The sequence below is a fragment of the Pteropus alecto genome, unplaced genomic scaffold, assembly GCF_000325575.1.
Source record: "Pteropus alecto unplaced genomic scaffold, ASM32557v1 scaffold224, whole genome shotgun sequence".
NCBI lineage: Eukaryota > Metazoa > Chordata > Mammalia > Chiroptera > Pteropodidae > Pteropus > Pteropus alecto.
In genome coordinates this window covers 5568526-5589026 of record NW_006436289.1, presented here as the reverse complement: position 1 = coordinate 5589026, position 20501 = coordinate 5568526, and the positions used below count along the sequence as shown (strand labels likewise).

The 20501-nt window shown below is 37.0% G+C and overlaps 1 protein-coding gene across 13 annotated transcripts in view; it reads left to right on the top strand.

Moving 5' to 3' along the window:
* Positions 1–18729, top strand: part of DIXDC1 (DIX domain containing 1) — a 66290-nt gene extending 47561 nt beyond the window's left edge. For all 13 annotated transcript variants that reach the window (XM_025047447.1, XM_025047449.1, XM_025047443.1 and 10 more), the window contains 11 exons: positions 747–797; positions 2960–3064; positions 3475–3528; positions 4004–4096; positions 4177–4248; positions 4953–5042; positions 5384–5545; positions 6046–6112; positions 13235–13340; positions 14313–14421; positions 15484–18729. In XM_025047447.1, coding sequence (XP_024903215.1) covers positions 747–797; positions 2960–3064; positions 3475–3528; positions 4004–4096; positions 4177–4248; positions 4953–5042; positions 5384–5545; positions 6046–6112; positions 13235–13340; positions 14313–14421; positions 15484–15564 — 990 coding nt within the window. In that variant the 3' untranslated portion in view covers positions 15565–18729. The remainder of the gene's footprint in view (positions 1–746; positions 798–2959; positions 3065–3474; positions 3529–4003; positions 4097–4176; positions 4249–4952; positions 5043–5383; positions 5546–6045; positions 6113–13234; positions 13341–14312; positions 14422–15483) is intronic.
* The last annotated feature ends 1772 nt before the right edge of the window (positions 18730–20501 follow it).

The window sequence follows — 20501 nt, the reverse complement described above, 5'->3', positions numbered from 1 at the left end:
ATATGCATGAGTTCATTCGCTGACTTGAAGTTTTGTTAGACTGACTTTGGAACCCATCTGTGGAATCCAGGTTAAGAATACCCATTTTAGATATGTTAATTCCAAACTCTTGATGTGATACAATAGGAAAGGAAGGGAGTGGAGTGGAGTGGAGTCGGAGTTACCGGTGCTTTCTCCTAAAATCTCTTTCCTAGTGACGATCATATGCACATATTTAATCTATTGTAAGGGATGTTAATTAGTATTTCATGATTGGGCTAAATGTGTTTTTGTTTGGTCTAGAAAGAACAGTACCTTCTTGGAGAATCAAAGCACTCTAACCTTTTGCCAATCATTAAAAACTAAGATAATCATTTAATGACATCGGGGGTAGGAATATTAAGATATGATTATGTATTTCAGTGAGAGGGATTTAGATTATTATGATTAAGTTTTCCTGTCAATGAAGATTGCTAAATATAGGAATGAGAGCCTATGGGAATATATAGTGTCTTCTTTCTTGCAAGACTCTTCTTTTCCTGGGCAGTTGAGCCTGAGTGCCACAGGGCAGAATGGAAGGGGTCTTGTTCTTGTTTCTCTGAGTCAGCCTTTACTGTTTACCAGACCATACCTGTTTTCTTCCTCAGGAGATGGTTAATTTTTCATGAAACGTTTATCTGAGTTCTGTGTTCTTACTGACAGAGTGAGGTAATGATTCTGAAACAGCCCAGATGCTACCATCTGATCTAACTATATTTGGTTTGCAGAAGGAGCTGCTGAAATGTAAACAGGAAGCCAGAAACTTACAAGGAATAAAGGTAAAAAAGAAGATATTATTTCTTTAAATAAACTCTCTATAAGGTGAAGTAGTCTACTGGTGAGAGTGAGTGCTGGGAGGCCAGTTGGGTCCCCTAGTCTTTCCTTATATACCTCTGGTGGGGCCTTTAACTAACTCTGTGCTAACAGTAAAGGGAGTGTTTTGTGGGTGGGAAGAGACAGGAATGTTGAGGAATATACCTTTATTTTGCAGAGGTTTATTTCTGGTAGTTATGACTACCTGGTGCTGTCACTTTCCTCTGTACCACCTTGATTTTTTCTATATGTAAAAACAATCAGTTTTTACATTTTTCTTCAGTTTCAGGGGTCTTTTTTAAAATCAGTTTTCTTTAGTTCTAAAGAAGAATTCCTCTAAAAATTTTTAATTTACTTAGTTTTTGAATAGTTAATAACATTCAGATATGTTAAAGTGAAAAGTAAAAGGTACAAAGGATAATCCTTGAAAAGTCTGACTTCTAGCCCTGTTCCCCCGTTTACCTAGTTCTTTTTCCTGGAGGCACCTTATCAGTTATCAACAAATATATATATTTGTATAATTCTCTCCCCCCACCTCAAATAATAGTATATTATCAATACAGCATGACGTGTTATTTTTTTTCACTTAGCAGCATATCTTGGAGATCATTCTATTTTCAGTACGTAAAGACCTCCCTAGGTCTTTTTTATGGCTGTATATTATTCCTGTATAGGTACATATGCTAATTTATTAAATCAGTCTCCTATTGAGGGTCTTTTAGGTTATATCCAATCTTTTGCAAATGCAAAACAGTGATCTAGCGAATGACATTGAATATGTGTTATTTCACCCAAGTGGGAGCATATCCTCTGTGTAAATACCTAGAAATGGAAAAGGATGTTTTTAGTCTGCTGCTTTTCCCCCTTTTCCTACACTTCCATTCATGGGCTAGATCAGAGTGTAACTCAGCAGCATTTTTTTCCAGAGTATATTCTGTAACCTTAGTCCTTTGAGATACTTTAGAAAACAAATGTGTTCTATGGTCAAATAAGTTTGAGAAATGCCTTACCAATTTGAAGAGTCACAGTGAATAGTAACATATTAAAGGACCTTTCTCATAAAGAGGGTGGCCTAAAAAGAGTTTAGAATTGTTAACCACAGAAACATTTTTCTTTCTCCCATGCAACACTTGCTGACATCTCATAGAACACACTTTGGGAAATGTCCCTCTGGGCTGCCGATGCCAGGGGCATGTTAGAATCTCTCTGCCGTGTAATGAACATCATGGCAGACAGTGTTTTTAAGAATGGGCTCCTACATTCTCCAGAGCCCGCATTATTTCTTTGCAGTCTGTAAAGAGAGAAAAATCAGGGTAAATGTACTAGACTGCAGCTCCAGTCCATAATTCTATTTGAAGTAACTGTGGTTGGAGGAAGGTGTTACTGCTTACCCTTTTAAGTAAGTATATACAACCTACTTTTTCTTAAGCATGGTAGAAATCAACAGGGTCCATGCTGAGGGAAAGATAGCCTAAGGTTGGTAAGACTCTAGGATACTGGGAAGAGAAACCATCAGTCCAAGAAGACTTCTGAGCATGGAAATATAGTCCCAGTCCTGGTCCAGACGAGGCACGGAATCCAGTGGTAGCAGGGCAGGGGCAGGGCTCTGGAAGGCAGGGTGGGAGTGATTTCGGGGATTCTGTGTGAATGGGGTGGCAAAAAGAGGTCCCACCCCCTAGGAAATAGGGAGCTGGCAGAGAGGTAGGTGGAGTATTTATTTACATGCCTAAGATACAGATGAGAAAGCCAGGGTGGGCAGAAGGAGAGTGCATCGTCCAAAGTCATTGTCATTAAAGTAGATTTGTAATTCGAATCTAAGTCTGTCTGATCCCAAAAGCCTCTCTAGGATATCACGCTGTCAAGAGTGAAGTAGAGGGTAGTGGTGAGTAATAGGTGGAAGAAAAATCAGGTTTCAGTCAGCTTGGTAGAACAATGATAGGATTTTCCTTTAAATGCTAGTGTCTTATAAGGGGACAAAAAAACCCCCCTGCTTATCTCCTGTGGCAAGACCCTTATACTCCTTTTGTCTCCCAGTTTGCCAGAACTAATACTGAATACACAGTGAGGGGTTTAATTAACTTTTTGTAATAACTGGAACCACGATAATTAGTATGCTTTTTTTCTCCAGGATGCCTTGCAGCAAAGGTTAACTCAGCAGGACACATCTGTTCTTCAGCTCAAACAAGAACTACTGAGGGCAAATATGGACAAAGATGAGCTGCACAACCAGAATGTGAGATAAATGAATGAACTCTGACTTTATTGTGTCCCAGAAGCAAAATAGGATACTATATGAAGTCCTGTTAGATCTGCCATCCTAATCTCTTAATTCTAGGATGTCTTCTCTTGGTGTCTTCACTTATTTTATTCCCCATCAGACTCATCTCTGTTCTTAGTGAAAGCTCACACTACACCGGCCTTGACTCTTCAACTGAGGACACTGAGACACTGAGGCTACATTGTGGTTCTACAGTTTGACTATTTCACTAAAAACATGGAGAGCAGCTCTGTGGTTTTACAATAATTATGCCCTCTCTGTGCTGTATTTTGTCACTGCTAACATGAGCTCTGGTTACCAAGTAGCTAGTTTCCTACTGGGGTTGGCAGATAATACCTCATGCTAGTTAATTCTTATCCTTGTAGGTGGATCTGCAGAGGAAGCTAGATGAGAGGAACCGGCTCTTGGGAGAATATAAAGTAAGAATGAATATCAGTATGGGAATGACTTCCATCTGACCTTTTATGAACAGTCCATTGTTGCTGTCGTTCAAAGAGCACTTACGTACTCTGTCCTCATCCTCGCTTTCAGCGAGGGAATCTTTTTCTGTGTTCCCTGATTCACTAACCCTGGAGATAGAGAACATGGCTAGGAGAAGGAGCAAAGAACTAAGAGTCTGGAAACTTTAATTCAGTCTTAACTTTTATTTCTAACTAGCATGGATGGCACGTACTGGTCCTTGTACAAAGGGGAATTCCCTTTATCCTTACCCTTCCAAGAATCCTTTGCACTGTGCAAGACTGCTATGGTGTGTGATGCCTTCCAGGTGTAGCTTGAGGAAAGGACTGTTTCCCTGAGGCTTTACTTTTCTCAGATGGAAATTGCATCGCAAAGAGTGAACTAACTGTTCAATGCCCTTGGCTTTGCGACGCATCTGAAAGCTTTCTATTGCAGAAAGACCTGGGGCAGAAGGATCGCCTCCTTCAGCAGCACCAGGTCAGGTTGGAAGAAGCACTCCAAAAACTCTCTGAGGCCAGTTATCAGCAGGTGGGAACATTTTCAGCCACTGACTTTCCTGCCACTCTGGCCTGGAGAAATTCTCTTCTGATTTAGTCTCTGATTTGCAGGTGGATCTAGAGTGGAAGCTAGAACACAAAGATGTCCTTTTGACTCACTGTATGAAAAGAGAAGCGGATGAGGTAATCTACAACTCGGGGTCTCCCACACTTACAAGGGCAAAGAGGGAGATTCTGTTTCTGACTCAGGGCTGAACCAAGGCCACAGGTTGGTTTGTTAGAAGACTGTTTGGTGAGGGGCTTAGGAATGCAGATTCCAGGATAAAATCCGGTTTAAGATTTCAGCTTTACCACTTTTTGACCATTGTGTGACTTTAATTTGCTTAGCCTTCAAAATGAAGCTTATCTGGAAAGTGGAAATAACAGTGGCCCTGCCCTTTTTCCTGTTTTGAAGCATACATAAGATAATCCACGTAGATCACCAAACACAGTCTTGGTAGATCCACATGGCACAGTCAGGCTCAAGAAATGTTAGCCGTTCTTATTTTTTAATTACTGAAGCAAAGGCAGGTCCTGCTGGAACAGCATTCGCAGGCCATCCAGTGGCCAGGCAGAAGCTAGGTTGGGAGCCTCCAGGCTGAGGTTTCCATTTTGTTCATTTTGCATTCACCGATACCTACCAAGTGTCAAGTACTGGGGCTATAGCCATGAACAAAAGAGAAAAAAATCTCTGCACTCATGAGGCTTACATTCTAATAGAGAGAGATGTGAAATAAATACATAATTAGATACTATGTCAGGAAGTGATAAATGTAAAGAAGAAAAATAAGGCAGGACATCTTGGTTTGGAATTCTCTCATAACAGGTATTTCTTCTTGCTGCTATAGGTGACCAGCTACAACAGTCACAACTCTCAAAGCAATGGTTTTCTCCCTCCAGTGGTAGGAAAAGGAGCTGCTTCAGTCACACACAGAGGGGTATGTTCTTTGGATTTGAGTACAGACCTGTTGCTTCAGCTAAAACTGGAAGAATACCTTAGCCATCGCTAGTGGACTAGGCCTTTTATATCCCAGTTCCCTGATTCTTGCATCTGTTGGGCGTGTAAAGATGTGAGGCACTTGCGATCCAAAATGAAGAATTAGTGGGCAAACAGTAGGCCTACTTCTGTGAAGGGAAATTTCCTACTATTCACACCTCCTCCCTCAAAAATCAAAGATCTATCCTGGAAGTCTCTCCCTTGTGTCTTCCTCAGTCCAGTGGTTGGGATGTGGTTGTAATGTGGCACTGCACCATGCCAGCATCTCATTTCTGCCCACAGACCAGTGACCTGCAGCTTGTTCGAGATGCCCTCCGCAGCCTGCGCAACAGCTTCAGTGGTCATGACCCGCAGCACCATACTATCGACAGCTTGGAGCAGGGCATCTCCAGCCTCATGGAGCGCCTGCATGTCATGGAGACCCTGAAGAAACAAGAGAGAAGGGTAATCCTCCTTCTATGGTGTTTCTCTTAGGCAAGCTCCCCCCACAGCTTAATTTTATCAATTTTAATTTAGATGAACGCACTGCTAAAAGATGAGAACCTCCTGGAGGTCACAGTTGCTTTGCTCTTAGGTTTTCCTGTCAGTGGTATGGCAGTCCAGGGAGGCAGTTCATGATAACTCTTGCTCCTAGCAACTGTGTAACTGTCAAGGGATTGTGGTTCTTGACCCAACAGGTCTCTCTTTACTGTTCATTATACCCTTCCTATTCCCTGCTGAATGCTTTCGGCACTGAGTGAGGAAATGTATGGGAAAATGCTTTGGAAACTAGAAAGCCTTTTATAAATGTGCATTATTATTGTTAGGATAAATTTGTCCAATTTAATATACTTTGGAAGAAGATTGGTAGAAACAATTATATTTTAGGTATACTTTTATGATTTAAATTTCTTGGTTAAGTTCTCCTGTTGATCATAACTCGTGATTTTTGTGTGGCTTTCCAGGTTCGGGGCAAATCACCCAGAACTCAAGCAGGTAGTGAATACCGGGAGTCCTGGCCCCCTAATTCAAGTAAGTACTCATTATTTTTCAGTAAGGACTCCTAGCATATTTGATCAAAAATTTAGTGTTTTTCATGCTACTAATATTTATGGGATAGAATTTTTCTTATAGTACCTCACTCTTAAAATACGTTGTTTCTGTAGCAATAATAGAATCAAGTTATTTCTAGGACTTATGAAGACACATCCATCATCGTCACTTTCATCACCCCAAGTACCATTTAGTGGTGTCCAGGATGCTACTGACTTAGGCTAAAATATCTTTGGAAAATATCCAAGCTCAAAACTTACACTGAACAAAGCAAAATGTAAAACAACAAACACACACATACAAGTCATCCTATGCACACAAGACATCCTACAGCCCCATGTAGCACAGAAAATTTCCAGTTCTTCCTAGAGGCAAGCTTAATTTCTTTGGGGATTTTCCTTAAAATTTGGAGTACTTATGTCGTTCAGTTTAAGTTCTGCGAAGTCGTTGCGCCATCTACTGTCCATACCTGATAAGTATATTTTAACTGGCTTGATGCCCGCTCATTACATTTTTTTCCCTGTTCATTACAACATGTTGGAAATTTACTTTGCCTGGTAACTTCTGTTTTACTTTATATCTTACCTTTTGGCCTAATAACATTCACATTTTCTTATCCTTTATAGTTTACCCAGGCCTAATCTAAAAATATCTAAATAATTTATAAAAAACAAATAGTAAAAAGCTAACCATAACCAGTTTTATATATTATATACACAGTTTTAAGAACCACATTAATAAACAAAACTTAAAATAAAACACTGAAAATATTTGCACAAATATGAAAGGTAGAATTTTTTTTAAGGTAAATAAAATAATATTCTCAAGCCTCCAGATAGCTTAGCTTTGTGAATGAGGTTATCTACACTGGAAATGAAACGAAGTTTGTTAGTACCAAAATTAGTTTCAGTTTACTTTTCCAGCATTGTTTTGAAACAGCCATTTCTCTTTTGAAACAGCCATTTCTCTTTTCTTAAGAGGCTTTTTATTTTATTGTTATCCTCTCCAGTTCTTTCTTTAGGTTAGTATAAATTGCCAATGTAGATAAATGTAACTATTTGGAAATTCTTTTTCCAAAGTCTAATAAGTTCCTCCCCTGGAAAAATCCTTTTGTGTATATGAAATACACAAATTTACAATTCTACAGATAAATCCACAGCTGCTAGTAGACTAAGGTGTTAAACCAATATCTGTATTCACAAATTAGCTGAAATGTTTTTCATTGGAAAATACAATAACTTGCTAGCCATGTAACTATATATATATATTTAAATGGTCTAAGCATATCAATTAAAATATTGGATTTTTTTTTTATTACCCTATATCAAACTTCTTTTTTCATCCTTACTTTCCATTCACAACTCAGACCACTGATTAAACTTTTACTCAGTTATTCCACTTCGTGTTCTTTTTGTCAGATCAGTGTTAACTTTCTTGTTGTCTAGTCAAACATATATATAAGTACATTAAATATAAATTGTCTATCAATAGACAATTAGATAAAGAAGATGCGGTATGTATATACAATGGAATATTACTCAGCCATTAAAAAATAAAAGAAATCTTACTGTTTGCAATGACATGGATAGACCTAGCGGGTATTATGCTAAGTGAAATAAGTCAGTGAAAGACAAATATGATATGATTTCACTTTTATGTGGAATCTAAAGAACAAAATAAACGAACAAACAAAACAGAAACATACTCATAGATACAGAGAACTAACTGGTGATTGCCTGATGGGAGGGTGGTTGGAGGGCTGGTGGAAAAGGTAAAGGGATTAAGAAGTACAAATTGGTAGTTACAAAATAGACACAGGGATATGAAGTACAACATAGGGAATATAGCCAATAATATTGTAATCACTATGTAGAGTGCCAGGTGAGTACTAGATGAATCAGGGGGGTCAGTTTGTAAATTATATAAATGCCTAACCACTATGCTGTACACCTGAAACCAATATAGTACTGAATGTCTACTCTAATTAAAAAATAAAAATTAAAAAAAGAGAAGGAAGGAAAGAAGAGAGTTAAAGTTTTCTGGATCTTGTCAACTCTAAATACATACATACATACACATATACATATTTAAATGGTCTAAGCATATCAATTAAAAGATTAGAAATTGTCAAATTGGATGAAAAAGTAAGATTCAACTATATGTTGTTTATAAGAAACCCATTCTAAATATAATAATATAAGTAGGTTAAAAATAAAAGGATAGAAAAAGATATACTGTGTAAACACTAATCAAAAAGTATGGTTATATTAGTGTCAGATAAAAATGTACTTCAGAACAAGGAATGTTTACAGGTATAGAGATATAACATAATTATAAAGAGACCAAATTCACCAAGCAAACATAACAATCCTAAATACGTGTGTCCCTAATAACAGCTTCAAAATACATAAAGTAAAAACTGATAGAAAGTTTTTGCAATTGGAGACTGTAATACTCATTTTGCAGTAAACAATAGTACTAATGAAGAGATTATCAAATGAGGATATAGAAAACCTGGTAAACACTCTCAATCAACTCTTGATTGACAGTTAGAGAACTTTTCACCCAATGACAGTAGAGTATATATTCTTTTCAAGTACATTTGTAACATTCACTGAGATAGCCCATATATATATATATATATATTTTGCCATAAAACAAAATTCGACAAAGTTAAAAGAATTGAAATCATATAGAGTGTTCTCTGGCCATTATATAATTCAACTAGAGATCAATAACAGAAAAATATCTGGAAATTCTCAAATATTTGGAATAGAACAACATACTTCTAAATAACCTATGGCTCAAAGAGGAATTCATAACAGAAATTACAAAATACTTTGAAATGAATAAAAAATGAAAACAATTTATTAAAGTTCATGGGATGCAGCAGAAGCAGTGATTAGAGGGAAATTCATAGCATTAACTACATTAGAAAAGAGGAAGGATCTCAAATCAGTGATCCCCTAAATGATCTAAACTTCCACCTTAAGAAATGTGAAAAAGAAGAGCAGGTTAAACCCAAAGAAAGAAGAAAGAAGGAACTAATAAATATAAGAATGGAAATAATGGTATTGAAAACAAAATTAGAATAAAGTCGATCAAACAAAAAACTCATTCTTTGAAAAGAGTAATAAAAGAGATAAACCTGTAGCCAGATGGCTCAAGGAAAAAAAAAAAAGACACAAATTACCACTATTATGAAGAGAGGACATCAGTATAGATCCTTTAGACAGTAAACGCATAATTAAGGAACAAACAACCTTATGCTCATAAATTGTGACAACTTTGATGAAATGGATAAATTCCTTGAAAGACAAACTACCAAAACTTAAGAGGAATTAGATAAGTGGAACAGGTTTATAGTTATTAAATTTAATTTGTAGTTAAAATGTTCCTTCCCTCAAAAACTCCAGGAACAGATGGGTTCACTTAAGGAAAAAAATAAAACCAATTCTACAGAAACTCTTCCAGAAAATAGAAGAGGAAGCAACACTTTCTAACACGTTTTATCTTATCCTGATTGCAAAACCAGTATCTCTAATGAACATAGATGCAGGAAAAGAAAGGAAAAGAAAAGCCAAAGAGATTAGAAAGAAAGACCAAAAACTGCCTTTATTTGTAGATGTTATGATTGTCTATGTAGCAAATCCCAAAGAATCTATAATAAAGCTACTCTAAGAAGTGAGTTTAGCAAGGGTTATAGGACATAAGGTCATTATATAAAAAGTCAATCGCACTTCTGTATACTAGCAATAAATATTTGGAAATAGAAAAAAAGTTTACCATTTATAGAAGGACCAAAAAAACATTAAATACAGAGATATGAACCTTACAAAACATGTGCAACATTTCTATGTTGAAAACTGTAAAACATTAAATCAATCAAAGAAGATCTAAAGAAATTGGAAGAAAGACCATGTTAATTGATTGGAGAACTCAACATTGTTAAGGTGGTCCATTCCCCCAAATGATCTATAGCTATAGCTTCAATATAATTTCAATAAAAATCCTACCAGACTTTTTGTAGATATAAACAAGTTGATTGTAAAATTTACATGGAACAAAAAAGGACTGGAGTAACAACAAAAAAGTTGAGAAAGATGAGCAAAGTAATTGGATGACCACACTATGATTTCAAAACTAACTAAAAAGTTAGACAGTGCAGTATAGGTAAATAGATAGACACATAAATTAGTGGAACAAAATAGGGAGTTCAGAAATAGACTCACATGTATTTGGTCAGTTGACTTGCAACAACTGTAAAAAGTTTTTCAGTGGTAAAAGGAATGAAGGTTTGGGTCATCCAACCAGAAAGAAATGGCAAAGGGATAGGCTTTTCAACAAATGGTCCTGGAACAATTAGAAGACCCATATAAAAAAGTCTTGACCCATATCTCATACCATTTACAAAAATTAACTCCAATGGTCATAAACCTAAACTTAAAAGCTAAAACCTATTTATGATGCCTTTTAAATTTACACACAACTATACACAAAGATGTGTTTCTGGGTCATTTATTTTCTGAGTTTTTTGTATGTGATTTTTATAGTAATGCCATACTGAAGTAACAATGATCATTTTATTGTATGGTTTAATGTTGAATAAGACTAGTTCTCCCTCATTACTCTTTTTCACTAGAAAAGTCTCTGCAATCTAACTGTCTTCTTTACTAACCCGCTGAAACTACTCTCACTAATGTCATCGATGACCAAACCTGACTTTATCTACTAGAGTTCTGTTTGGTGTTTGTCATTATGATTACTCTTTCCTTGTAATTCCCTGCAAATGTGTACATAACATTTGTATAGTCAGCTTGGGCTACCATAACAAAATACCATAGACTGAGTGACTTAACAGAAATTTATTTTCTCACAGTTCCAGAGACTGTAAGTCCCAGCATGGTCAGGTTCTGGTGAGGGAGGGCTCTTCCTGGCTTGCAAATGGCCACTCTCTTCTTGTGTCCTTACGTGGTGGAGAGAGAGCTCTGATGTCTTTCCTCTTCTTGTAAAGGCACCAGTTCTTTGAGATCAGGGCTCCACTCTTATAACTTCATTTAACGTTAATCTCTCCTTAAAGGCCCTGTCATATAGTCACATGCGAGTTTAGGGCTTCAGCATATGAATTTTGGAAGGACAGAATTCAGTACATAGCAATATTTCATATTTTATTATATTGTAACTGTTTTGCTATTTCACTCCCCTCTCCCCCTGGTAGAGCTCTTTAAGAGTGGAGATTGGATCTAATTTATCTTTGCATCTCTAGTACTTAATACATGATAGGCACCCAGTAAACATTTTTAATGGATGGCATAACTTGCTGCTGTCTCCCTGTCTTAGTTAATAGTACTACCATGCATCTTTTCCCCCTGACATTCAATTACATCCCTAGTACCAAGATTTTTCCCCTCTAGAAGTTTCTCAAGTCTATCCCTTGTATGGTTCCAGGACTATGTCTTGCCCGCCCTCATCTTTTAGATTGTTTTAATTGCCTCTTAATGGGATTACTGGTTTCTAGAGTTTCTCCCATCCAACTCGTACTTTACTTTGCTGCTAGATTGGCCTTTCTAAAATGCCAGTCTGAATGTATCACTCCCTTTTAGTATCTCCCCAGAGCTTAAGATTAATATCTAAATGTTTTAGCCTGGCAGAGTCATTTGTAATCTGGCCCTTGCCTATTTTATTATCCTCATCTTCCACAACTTCCCGATATATTTATTGTGCTCCAGCCTTACTAGTTATAAATACATGATTACATTTCATGCCTTTATATGTATCCTTCCCTTTTGGAATGCCCTTTCCAATGTCTCTAGCTGAAGATTTTTTAAAGTGCTTTGTATAAGGATTCTCCAACTGTGGGGCCTTTCTGACTTTTTCCATGTGGAATTAACCACTCCATCTTCAGTCTTCCTGTGCAGTTTGTACTAATCTGATTTTAGTGTATTATAATTATTTGTGATCACATCTGTCATCCATACTAGACTGTAAACTCTTTGAGGTTAGAGACCACATGTGGTTAATTTTATATGTTCACAATCTAGCACACGTAAGTGTGCAATAAATGTTGAATAAATCAATCAATTGTAAAATTTAACAATTAAAGTGAGTTTTATTTTATTAAATAGCCACTATGTGCCAGGCACTGTCCTAGGTGCTGGAGTTAAAGGAGCATGTAGGTTTCAATAACTGACATTCTTTGAAGAAAAATTCTGAAAACTGACTGATTGCTTTACAAAGAGAGAATGTTCCCTTGTCTTTCTTCCCTTCACCCTCTCCCTTATTTTAAACCCCTTTCTTGAATTTCTCTCCTATGGCTGCAAATTTGGTTGGAATCAGTGCCTAGAATAAGTTAAGAAAGTATGCGTAGATGGAATTTCAGGAGAGATTTTAATGAAAGTTTATCGTTTTTTTAGTCTTTGTGATAAAAGTTTCTGATTGGTCTTTTCTCCTGTTCTCTCAAAGTTATAATCACAAGTACTCATTAATAACATTTTTCCATAAGTACCTATACAAAGGGTAGATACAAAATGTGCATCAAGAGACCTGAGTTAAAAACCATGGACCAACACATACAGATCCTCTGTAGCTAGGGGATAAGGTAGGTCTCATACATTTTAGTTTGGAAGCATGAGGCCCCCTTGGAATCTTAGTTTCTAAGGTTATTCACTCCTATGGTTTTTTTTCCTATTCTCTTTTCAGTAATTGCGTGAGCGTTCTCTTCCACCAATCTCCCAAATCTAAATGTCGGCAGGGTCTGCACCTCTTGCTGTGTGTCCAGCATGCCCTAGCTGAAATCTTGCTGGGCTTTACTGACTCTTAGCAATAATGCCTGTCAGAACAGTTGCTATTTCCCTCTTAGAAATACCTGGAGTGGGTAAGAAATGATGGGCCTTGTGAGAGTGTGTCTATGTCCAAAGTACTTGTCTTTGTGGCCCCATTGGTGACTTCCTGTGGGCCACACTCTGTGGACACGGTATTTGGCAAGCATGTGAAAGCTGTACTGTGATCTCAGGCAGCTTCATTTTCCCGGGATATTTTGAATAACTGGAAATGAGGAGTGACTAGAAGCAAGTTGACCACAAAGTCTTTCTCCAATTGCAGAGTTGCCTCACTCGCAGAGCTCTCCAACTGTCGGCGGTGCCTGCACTAAAGTGCTCTATTTCACTGACCGGTCACTTACGCCCTTCATGGTCAATATACCAAAGAGGTGAGATTCTAGGATCATTATTTCTTTTTTTAAAAGGACAGGAAGGCAGAATCATTAGTTACTGCCCATCTAACCAGCTGGGAGGTATTTGAGAAGCAGTATGGTATAGTGAGAAGGGCATAGGGGATAGAGATTGTAGTTACAGCAGACAACTCATGATCTACAGCTAGGCATAGACACAATATCATGCATCCTGATATGCAAATATGCTCCAGGTTAGGAAAAATAGTTTTTTAAGTGCTCAAAATAGCTTGTGCCGATAGCCACCGATTACAGTGTGGCACTCCAGGGCTTTATTCATGATTCTTTGTTACTATTTGATGACTGCAACTAACCTATTGAGAATTCATGTTAAAAACTTTGAAACACTCAGCTAATATACTCCCTTCTAAGGTAAATGGCTTTGAAATAAAAATTTTTAAACTGTGGAACCAACTACTGAGAAAGGTGATAGTATTTCCCTTTCCTAGATAGTCTGCTTACTTGGTCTGAGTTAGAGGGCTTTCTGAAGCCAGAAGGATAAAGATAGTAATACCTAATTTAATTCTATCAGCCTAAAGAATGGAATATTATTGAAAAAAAGTAAATCAAGACAGCTCAGCCTAAAGAATGGAATATTGTTGAAAAAAAGTAAATCAAGACAGCTTAGACATATTGATAGTTCAACAGACTACATTTCAGAGACCTTATGTCTTATTTCCAGAGAAAATTGATTCGGTTGTTCCTGAAGCAATAAATCTATTTTAAGTTCTCAGATCACCCCATATGTAATGGCATTTTCAGCTCCTAATGGTGACTGGCTCCCAAACCTCTTGCTGTTTTAGGCTCATCTAGGTTCTCAGGGGCAGTGACCTAACAAGGCGAGGCTATTTCTGCCTCAAGAGACTGGCAGGGACCAAGATTTAAAGTTTGCACCTTATCTTTCCAACCTATTGATAAAGTCTATTTTAGTGCTCTCTCCCTTTGTTGCAGGTTGGGGGAGGTGACACTGAAAGATTTTAAAGCAGCTATTGACCGGGAAGGGAATCACAGATATCATTTCAAAGCGCTGGATCCTGAGTTTGGCACTGTCAAAGAGGAGGTACAGAATCCCTGGGGAGTCTGGGTGATACTTTTGGTTGTTCCTGAACCCCAGAATTTCCTACTCAAGGATTAGTACCCGGAGGTACCTGGCTTCCCTAACTAGGTCAGAGAAATTTCCCAGAGCCTCAAACCAGTCTAATTCTCTAGCCTGAGAAGGTCAGGGAATGTCCTAAGAAGCCGATAGCTTCTTTAGTTCAAGAACTTAATCACTTTGACCAAACCAAATCTTAGAAAACGTTCTCCTTCCTATGTAGAGCAAAATAAACAAGCAGGAATATATGGAACTGTATATATTGTGGTGGCAGTTTCTTAGATAGTAAAAATGAGGAACTTCTGGAACGTCGTCTATGCTTATTCTTAATTCTTTGACTATTTTCTTAGCCTATGCTTCTCTTTATTATCAACTTGCTAAAAATAGACTTTTTTTGAAAGAGCGTTCTGGGTTATAGCATATTACAAGTGCTCTCATTATGGTTATAGAATGAAAAGGTTGGAAAAGACAGTATTTTATTTTGTAAAGACTTCCTCACTGAGATGTTTTAATAATCCTGTTCTATTAATGGCTTAATAAATGAATTGAATGAATGGATGAAAAGAACTGCATGCAAATGTGTTAAGATTGGTCTTTCTAACCCTTTCTTTATAATTCCAGGGACCAAAAATTTCCCCTTTCTCATTTAATGCCTAAATAGTACTTTCTCCTAAGAAGCCCAAAGTGCTCTATGGTTACTGACTTATTAATTGTTATAAATCTCAAAGAGCAAAGCCATGGTAGGGATACTTTTACTATTTCATAGATGTGGAACTAAGGATATATAATATTTTACACACACACACGTGTGTGTGTGTATGTGTGTGTGTGTATGTGTGTATTTATTTATTTTTTAACCAGTTTTAACTTTAGGGATCAAACCAAAGGCTCGTAGACCCTAACGCAAAGCTTTCCTCTACACTTTCTTATCTTTTATTTTTGCGGTCTTATTTTTATTAGCAGCAGTCATTTAATGAGACTCGTTATCTTATTGTTAATTTTTCACCGTGGCTTTTTTTCTTTCTCTAGGTTTTCCATGATGATGATGCCATCCCTGGATGGGAAGGGAAAATTGTAGCCTGGGTGGAAGAAGACCATGGAGAGAATTAATGCTGAGTATTAGATCAGGGCTTGTGGAACTTGGCACTACCTGGCTGCTTCACTCAGGAAAGAGGACTGAAACTAGAATACACTAAGAAGTTTCTAGTTCATGCTGCCAAAACAGAAGCTTCTCCAAGTGTGACAGTCACAAGCCTTTCCTGTTTCTGTGCCTAGCATATGTGGTACTTAAAATCCCTGTTCAAATGTAGACCATGGGTTCATCTGGAGTTCCTTGCCAGAACACAGTGTTTTATTCTACTCGGAGGACAACAAACCGAAGGCCTTAACCAATAGGGATGGATGATCTTGCTCCTGTAGGGGTACGGCTGCCGTTATCTGGAATCTGGGAATTGGATGCATCACTCCTATGTGTTACGGTATTATTTTAATTGGCCTCAATGGTTACAGCAATCAGAGTCCCAGCATTTGTACTCACAGACAAGGCAAAGGTACCAGCTTTTTTGCTTCTTTGCAGCTATTACACACCAAGAATAACTCATGGGGTGGTACCAAAGATGAAAGCCACTCCTCAGGAATCTTTTGGACTGGACATGGATGGTGCTGAACGTCGATTGGATGGAAAAAGGGCTGCCCATATTGTGCTACACTATGTTAAAACCATAACTAAGACTTTGGGCTGCCTCTTGGGTCTTAACCGATTCTGCAACTTGTCCTTTGGCCCACAGAGGGCATATTTCATGTACTGCTAGTTTTCTCTGGGGACTCTTCAACTTTAGAGCCATTATTTTTTTCCCTTCCAATGGATGAACTTTGTGTTTGAAAGGAATAAGGAGTGAAAGTCTCCTTAAAAATCCAGGCGGGTATGGAAAGGTGCTGCTACCCATATTTTCTTGACTTTCTTTCTCTCATGACTTTCTTTAGCTCATGGCATCATCACTTTGGCAGTCAAAAAGAGACAGACCATTATTACCTTCAGTATTTGTGATTTACAAGTACTGAGCATGAGTTACTGGTCTGCCCGTCTTCATTTCAAGGCCAGAGTTATTTTCTATTATATATTTAGTCTAGATCGATCCTTTAGGGCACAATAGAAACAATGAGACATGGAACATGAGTTGTAAATGGCAGGGTTGATTCTGGGTGAAAAAACCCAGAATTGTTTCTCATGTGCAACATTGTCAAGTGTAGAAGCTAAAAGAAAATAGTTAAATTTCTAGAGATTACCTAATGACTTGGGTTTTCTCATTTAGCAAACATGATAAATCAATCAGCCATTTTATAGAGAGATTTTTTTGCCCCCCAAAAGCAGTCTGCCTGTGACCAACAATGTACACTGCCAACCAAAAAGAGTCGGACAGATCAATTCAGGGTTCTTGACCTGTCTGTCTCTAATTTATCTCCCCTTTCCAGCCATTTCAACAGACTACTCATTGGAGCTCTGAGATGACATTTTCTTGTTTTATATAGATGTCTTTTTAAAATTGTTCATGTTTGGAGAATTATTTTGTACTCATTTACTTTTTTGTCTGAGAACCATGTCTATTTTTATAACCTGAGTGTGAGTTCTGTATAGTCTCACATTCTGTGTACTGTATCCATTTTCTAGAGAACCCAGAAGCTTTTATATGGGCTCTTCTCTTATCAGCCCTTGTGGTTTCAAAATAAGCTTTATTTTATTACAAACATACTAATGATAACTTGTGTTCCAATTCTACCTGCCACTTTAGTTGTGGAGGTAGTTTTACATAATCTGATTGCTCCTTTAGCAAAAAGAAGGAGCTCAAAAGACACCTGATGTCTTTCATGTAAGTTTACCTGGTCATTTTCCTATTGAATGATTTCTCATCAGAAATGACTGCAGAAGTTTGGGAAGAAAGCAAGAATAATTCATTATGAAAGCAAACAGGAAAAAACAGTATATTCTCAGTTTCTTTTTCCCAGAAAGTCTGGAGAAAAAGTACTCATGTCACCAATTTCTCTGTTGCATGACTTTTAGTGTTTTGCTATAAGACAGCATGAGGGTTATCAGGCCAAAATTTGTTATTGTATTTCCAGTACAGTTTATCTTGAGTGTCTGTATCTTAAATCAGTTTTTACTTGTCAGTTTTCTTTCTGCAAACATTCTTACCATTATGTAGAATTTACCTTTTCAGAGAGAATTAAATCAGAGAAAATTTTCAAAGTCCTCTACCTTATCTTTTTCTCTCTATGACCTTTGGAAAAGGAGCTGTATGGCCCTAGTGCCTCCATAGAAGGCTGAAGTTGAGTTCAGGGGAGAAAATGAGATAATTTTCCTCCTTTAGCTCATTAATCTCATATGCCACAGGTATTAAGCACCCCCACTGCAAGATGACATGCCAGTAATTCTTGTGTAATAAGTGTTGGTAATTCTTATTCCAGTTTATAAAGACAGAGGAACTTTTAAGGAGTGTGCATTGATTCACTCTGGCTTGGATAGTCTCCTATTGGATATAATGTAGCTGCACTCTAGGTGGCCTCTTGACATATACAGAGTATTTATTGTTCCCTAGTAGCATTCATGTGGGATAGTCCATCCTGCTACTGCTGAACTTCTCTTTCTTTGAGAAAACTAAGAAACCAGAATGTTTAGATTTCATAAAATAATCTCTAAACCCTGTTAAATTATAAAAAAAGAAATGACCCTCTTGTAAAAACTAGTTTAGCAGAAAGCTCAATAGCTTAAAAAGTCTTCATTTAAAAATGGAAGACTGTTCTCACTCAGTTCTCTAAATTAAAGAATTAAGGTTAAACTTACTTGGAAATGGCGATCCTACTTACTGACCAACTTTTCAACTCTTTTTAACCAGGATGGTCATAAATTAAGGGAAAATGTCTTTATGCTCTACATCCAATCCAAGAGGAGTACTTAAAAGCATTTAGGTTATAATTATAATTTTCATTTTTCATAAAGCATTATGATTGCACACTCGTCTGAATTTATGTAAGAGGTATAGCTTGCTTAAAATATATATGTAAAGTTATATTTTCTCAGAAACATGGATGTTTGCAACCATCACTTTCAAAGAGATTATTGTGTATTCACCTGTTTTACAATGTTTTCATGAAGGCTGTTATACCAGAGGCTTCTGATTATCAAAGTGATAACCAGTTTTAATTGCCTGTATATACCAGATTTGTGAATTGAAAAAAAAAAAAAAACCAAACTGAATAAAATGGAGTTTGCAAACTAAATACTGTTAATCATTTTCACTTGTGTTTATTGACTGACACTAATCAATAAAGCAATTTACATTTAGTGAAGGTGAATTTCCTCAAGTGATCTCCCTGGTAGCATGTGTAGTCATTACTTGGGGAGCAGAGATAAGGACTACTTTATTGCTATAGATAGTTTACTACTGGTATTTATAATGTAAGTACAAAATAGATTATTATTACCAAAGAGAATTCATTGATTTAGCATTTCTTTTGAAATTATATATAAATGTGCAAACAAATAAGAACCTTAGAGGTTTGAGTCTTCTTTTTCCTTAATCTGTTTAGGGGAGTTCAAGCCTATTTTTTCAGGACCAATTTGACAAATCTAAGAATTCCTAGCCTAACTCTGGGGTCAATTTACCCCCTGGTCTGATTAACCTGTGCCCTCCTACGATTTAGCTACACGTGTCAAAAGTATATTCAAATGCAAACTTGCTATGGACTAAAAAATGCAAAACAAGGTTTAAGCAAGCCTACCTAAGTGAACAGCAAACAGAAGATCATCTATAAAGGCCAATTTAGGTCTAGTTATTAAATTCTAATGCAGTGGAAGTATTCAGATATTTTAGCCAGTTCAAAATCATTACATTTTAATAGTATAAGTTCTTCTACTAATCACAATTATTCTTTGATTCTTCCAATTGTTACTTGTAAATATTTTTACATGATTTAACAACATAAATGCTCTACTCATTTCAAATGTGCCTTTCCATTTGGAAAATTTGTATTTCTTAATTGTATTGCCTGTATATTATTGTTAGGCAGCTGTGCCTGCTTAATCTTTCCCTCATTTTTGGATAGTTATGTTTTTCCATTTCTTTTTGTTATAAAGCTACTAAAATATTTTTTTACCTTGTTTTGAATGCCTCAAGGATACCAGAATAGGATTTGGCAGCGGCGGCGCGGGGGGTGGTGGGGTGGTGGTGGTGAATGTAAACTCTTTTTCTGATAATTGCTATTCCTTACTATACTGTCATCTCTAAACCAACCAAATTTAGTGCCCCCAAAGAGTGCATCTCTTTCTCTGCAATCTCATTAATACTTTGTTTTTAGATTTTTTTAAAGTTTCTAATTTAAGTAGGTGTCAAATAGTACCTCTTGGCTGTTTTAATTTTCCAAGTATTTAATTACTAGTAAAGTTGAATATGTTTTCAAACGTTGCGTTTTCCTCCCATTTCTTGTTTTCTTGGCGTTCTCTGACCAACTAACTGTACACTGGGGACTTAAGAGATATAAATATAGCACTTGCTTCCTGCTAATCTAATGTCACTCTCAGTTCAGAAATATTTTCTAATGATAGGATGATATCTACAGTAAAGTGTACCTAATAAATGTAGGTAACCTTTTTGTTTGTTAATTCAAAAGACATGCATTCAGCCGCCACTATTTTACGATACCAAAATCTGGAGAGACATCGAAGAACAGTATAGACATGCTTTCTGTTCCACAGGCTTAAAGTTTAGTTTTAGCATGACATATTTCGAGCTTTCTGCGATTTAAAGGGAAACTGTGGTAAATTAGGAATGAAAATCTGCTTTGTAAACCTAAATCTTCATACAGGGAACATGCTTAATTCTGCTTACAGTACACCTGAATGTGGGAATGTACCTCTCACTTGGTTGACCTTCACACCATTTGGCTGGACAACCTGTTCGCTCTGGTTTCCGGTTGGGCTACAAACCTGAAATTAAAACTTTGTGACTCAGTACAGCTTGCGCAGAGCGATGCCCTACCATTGGGTTGGCAGA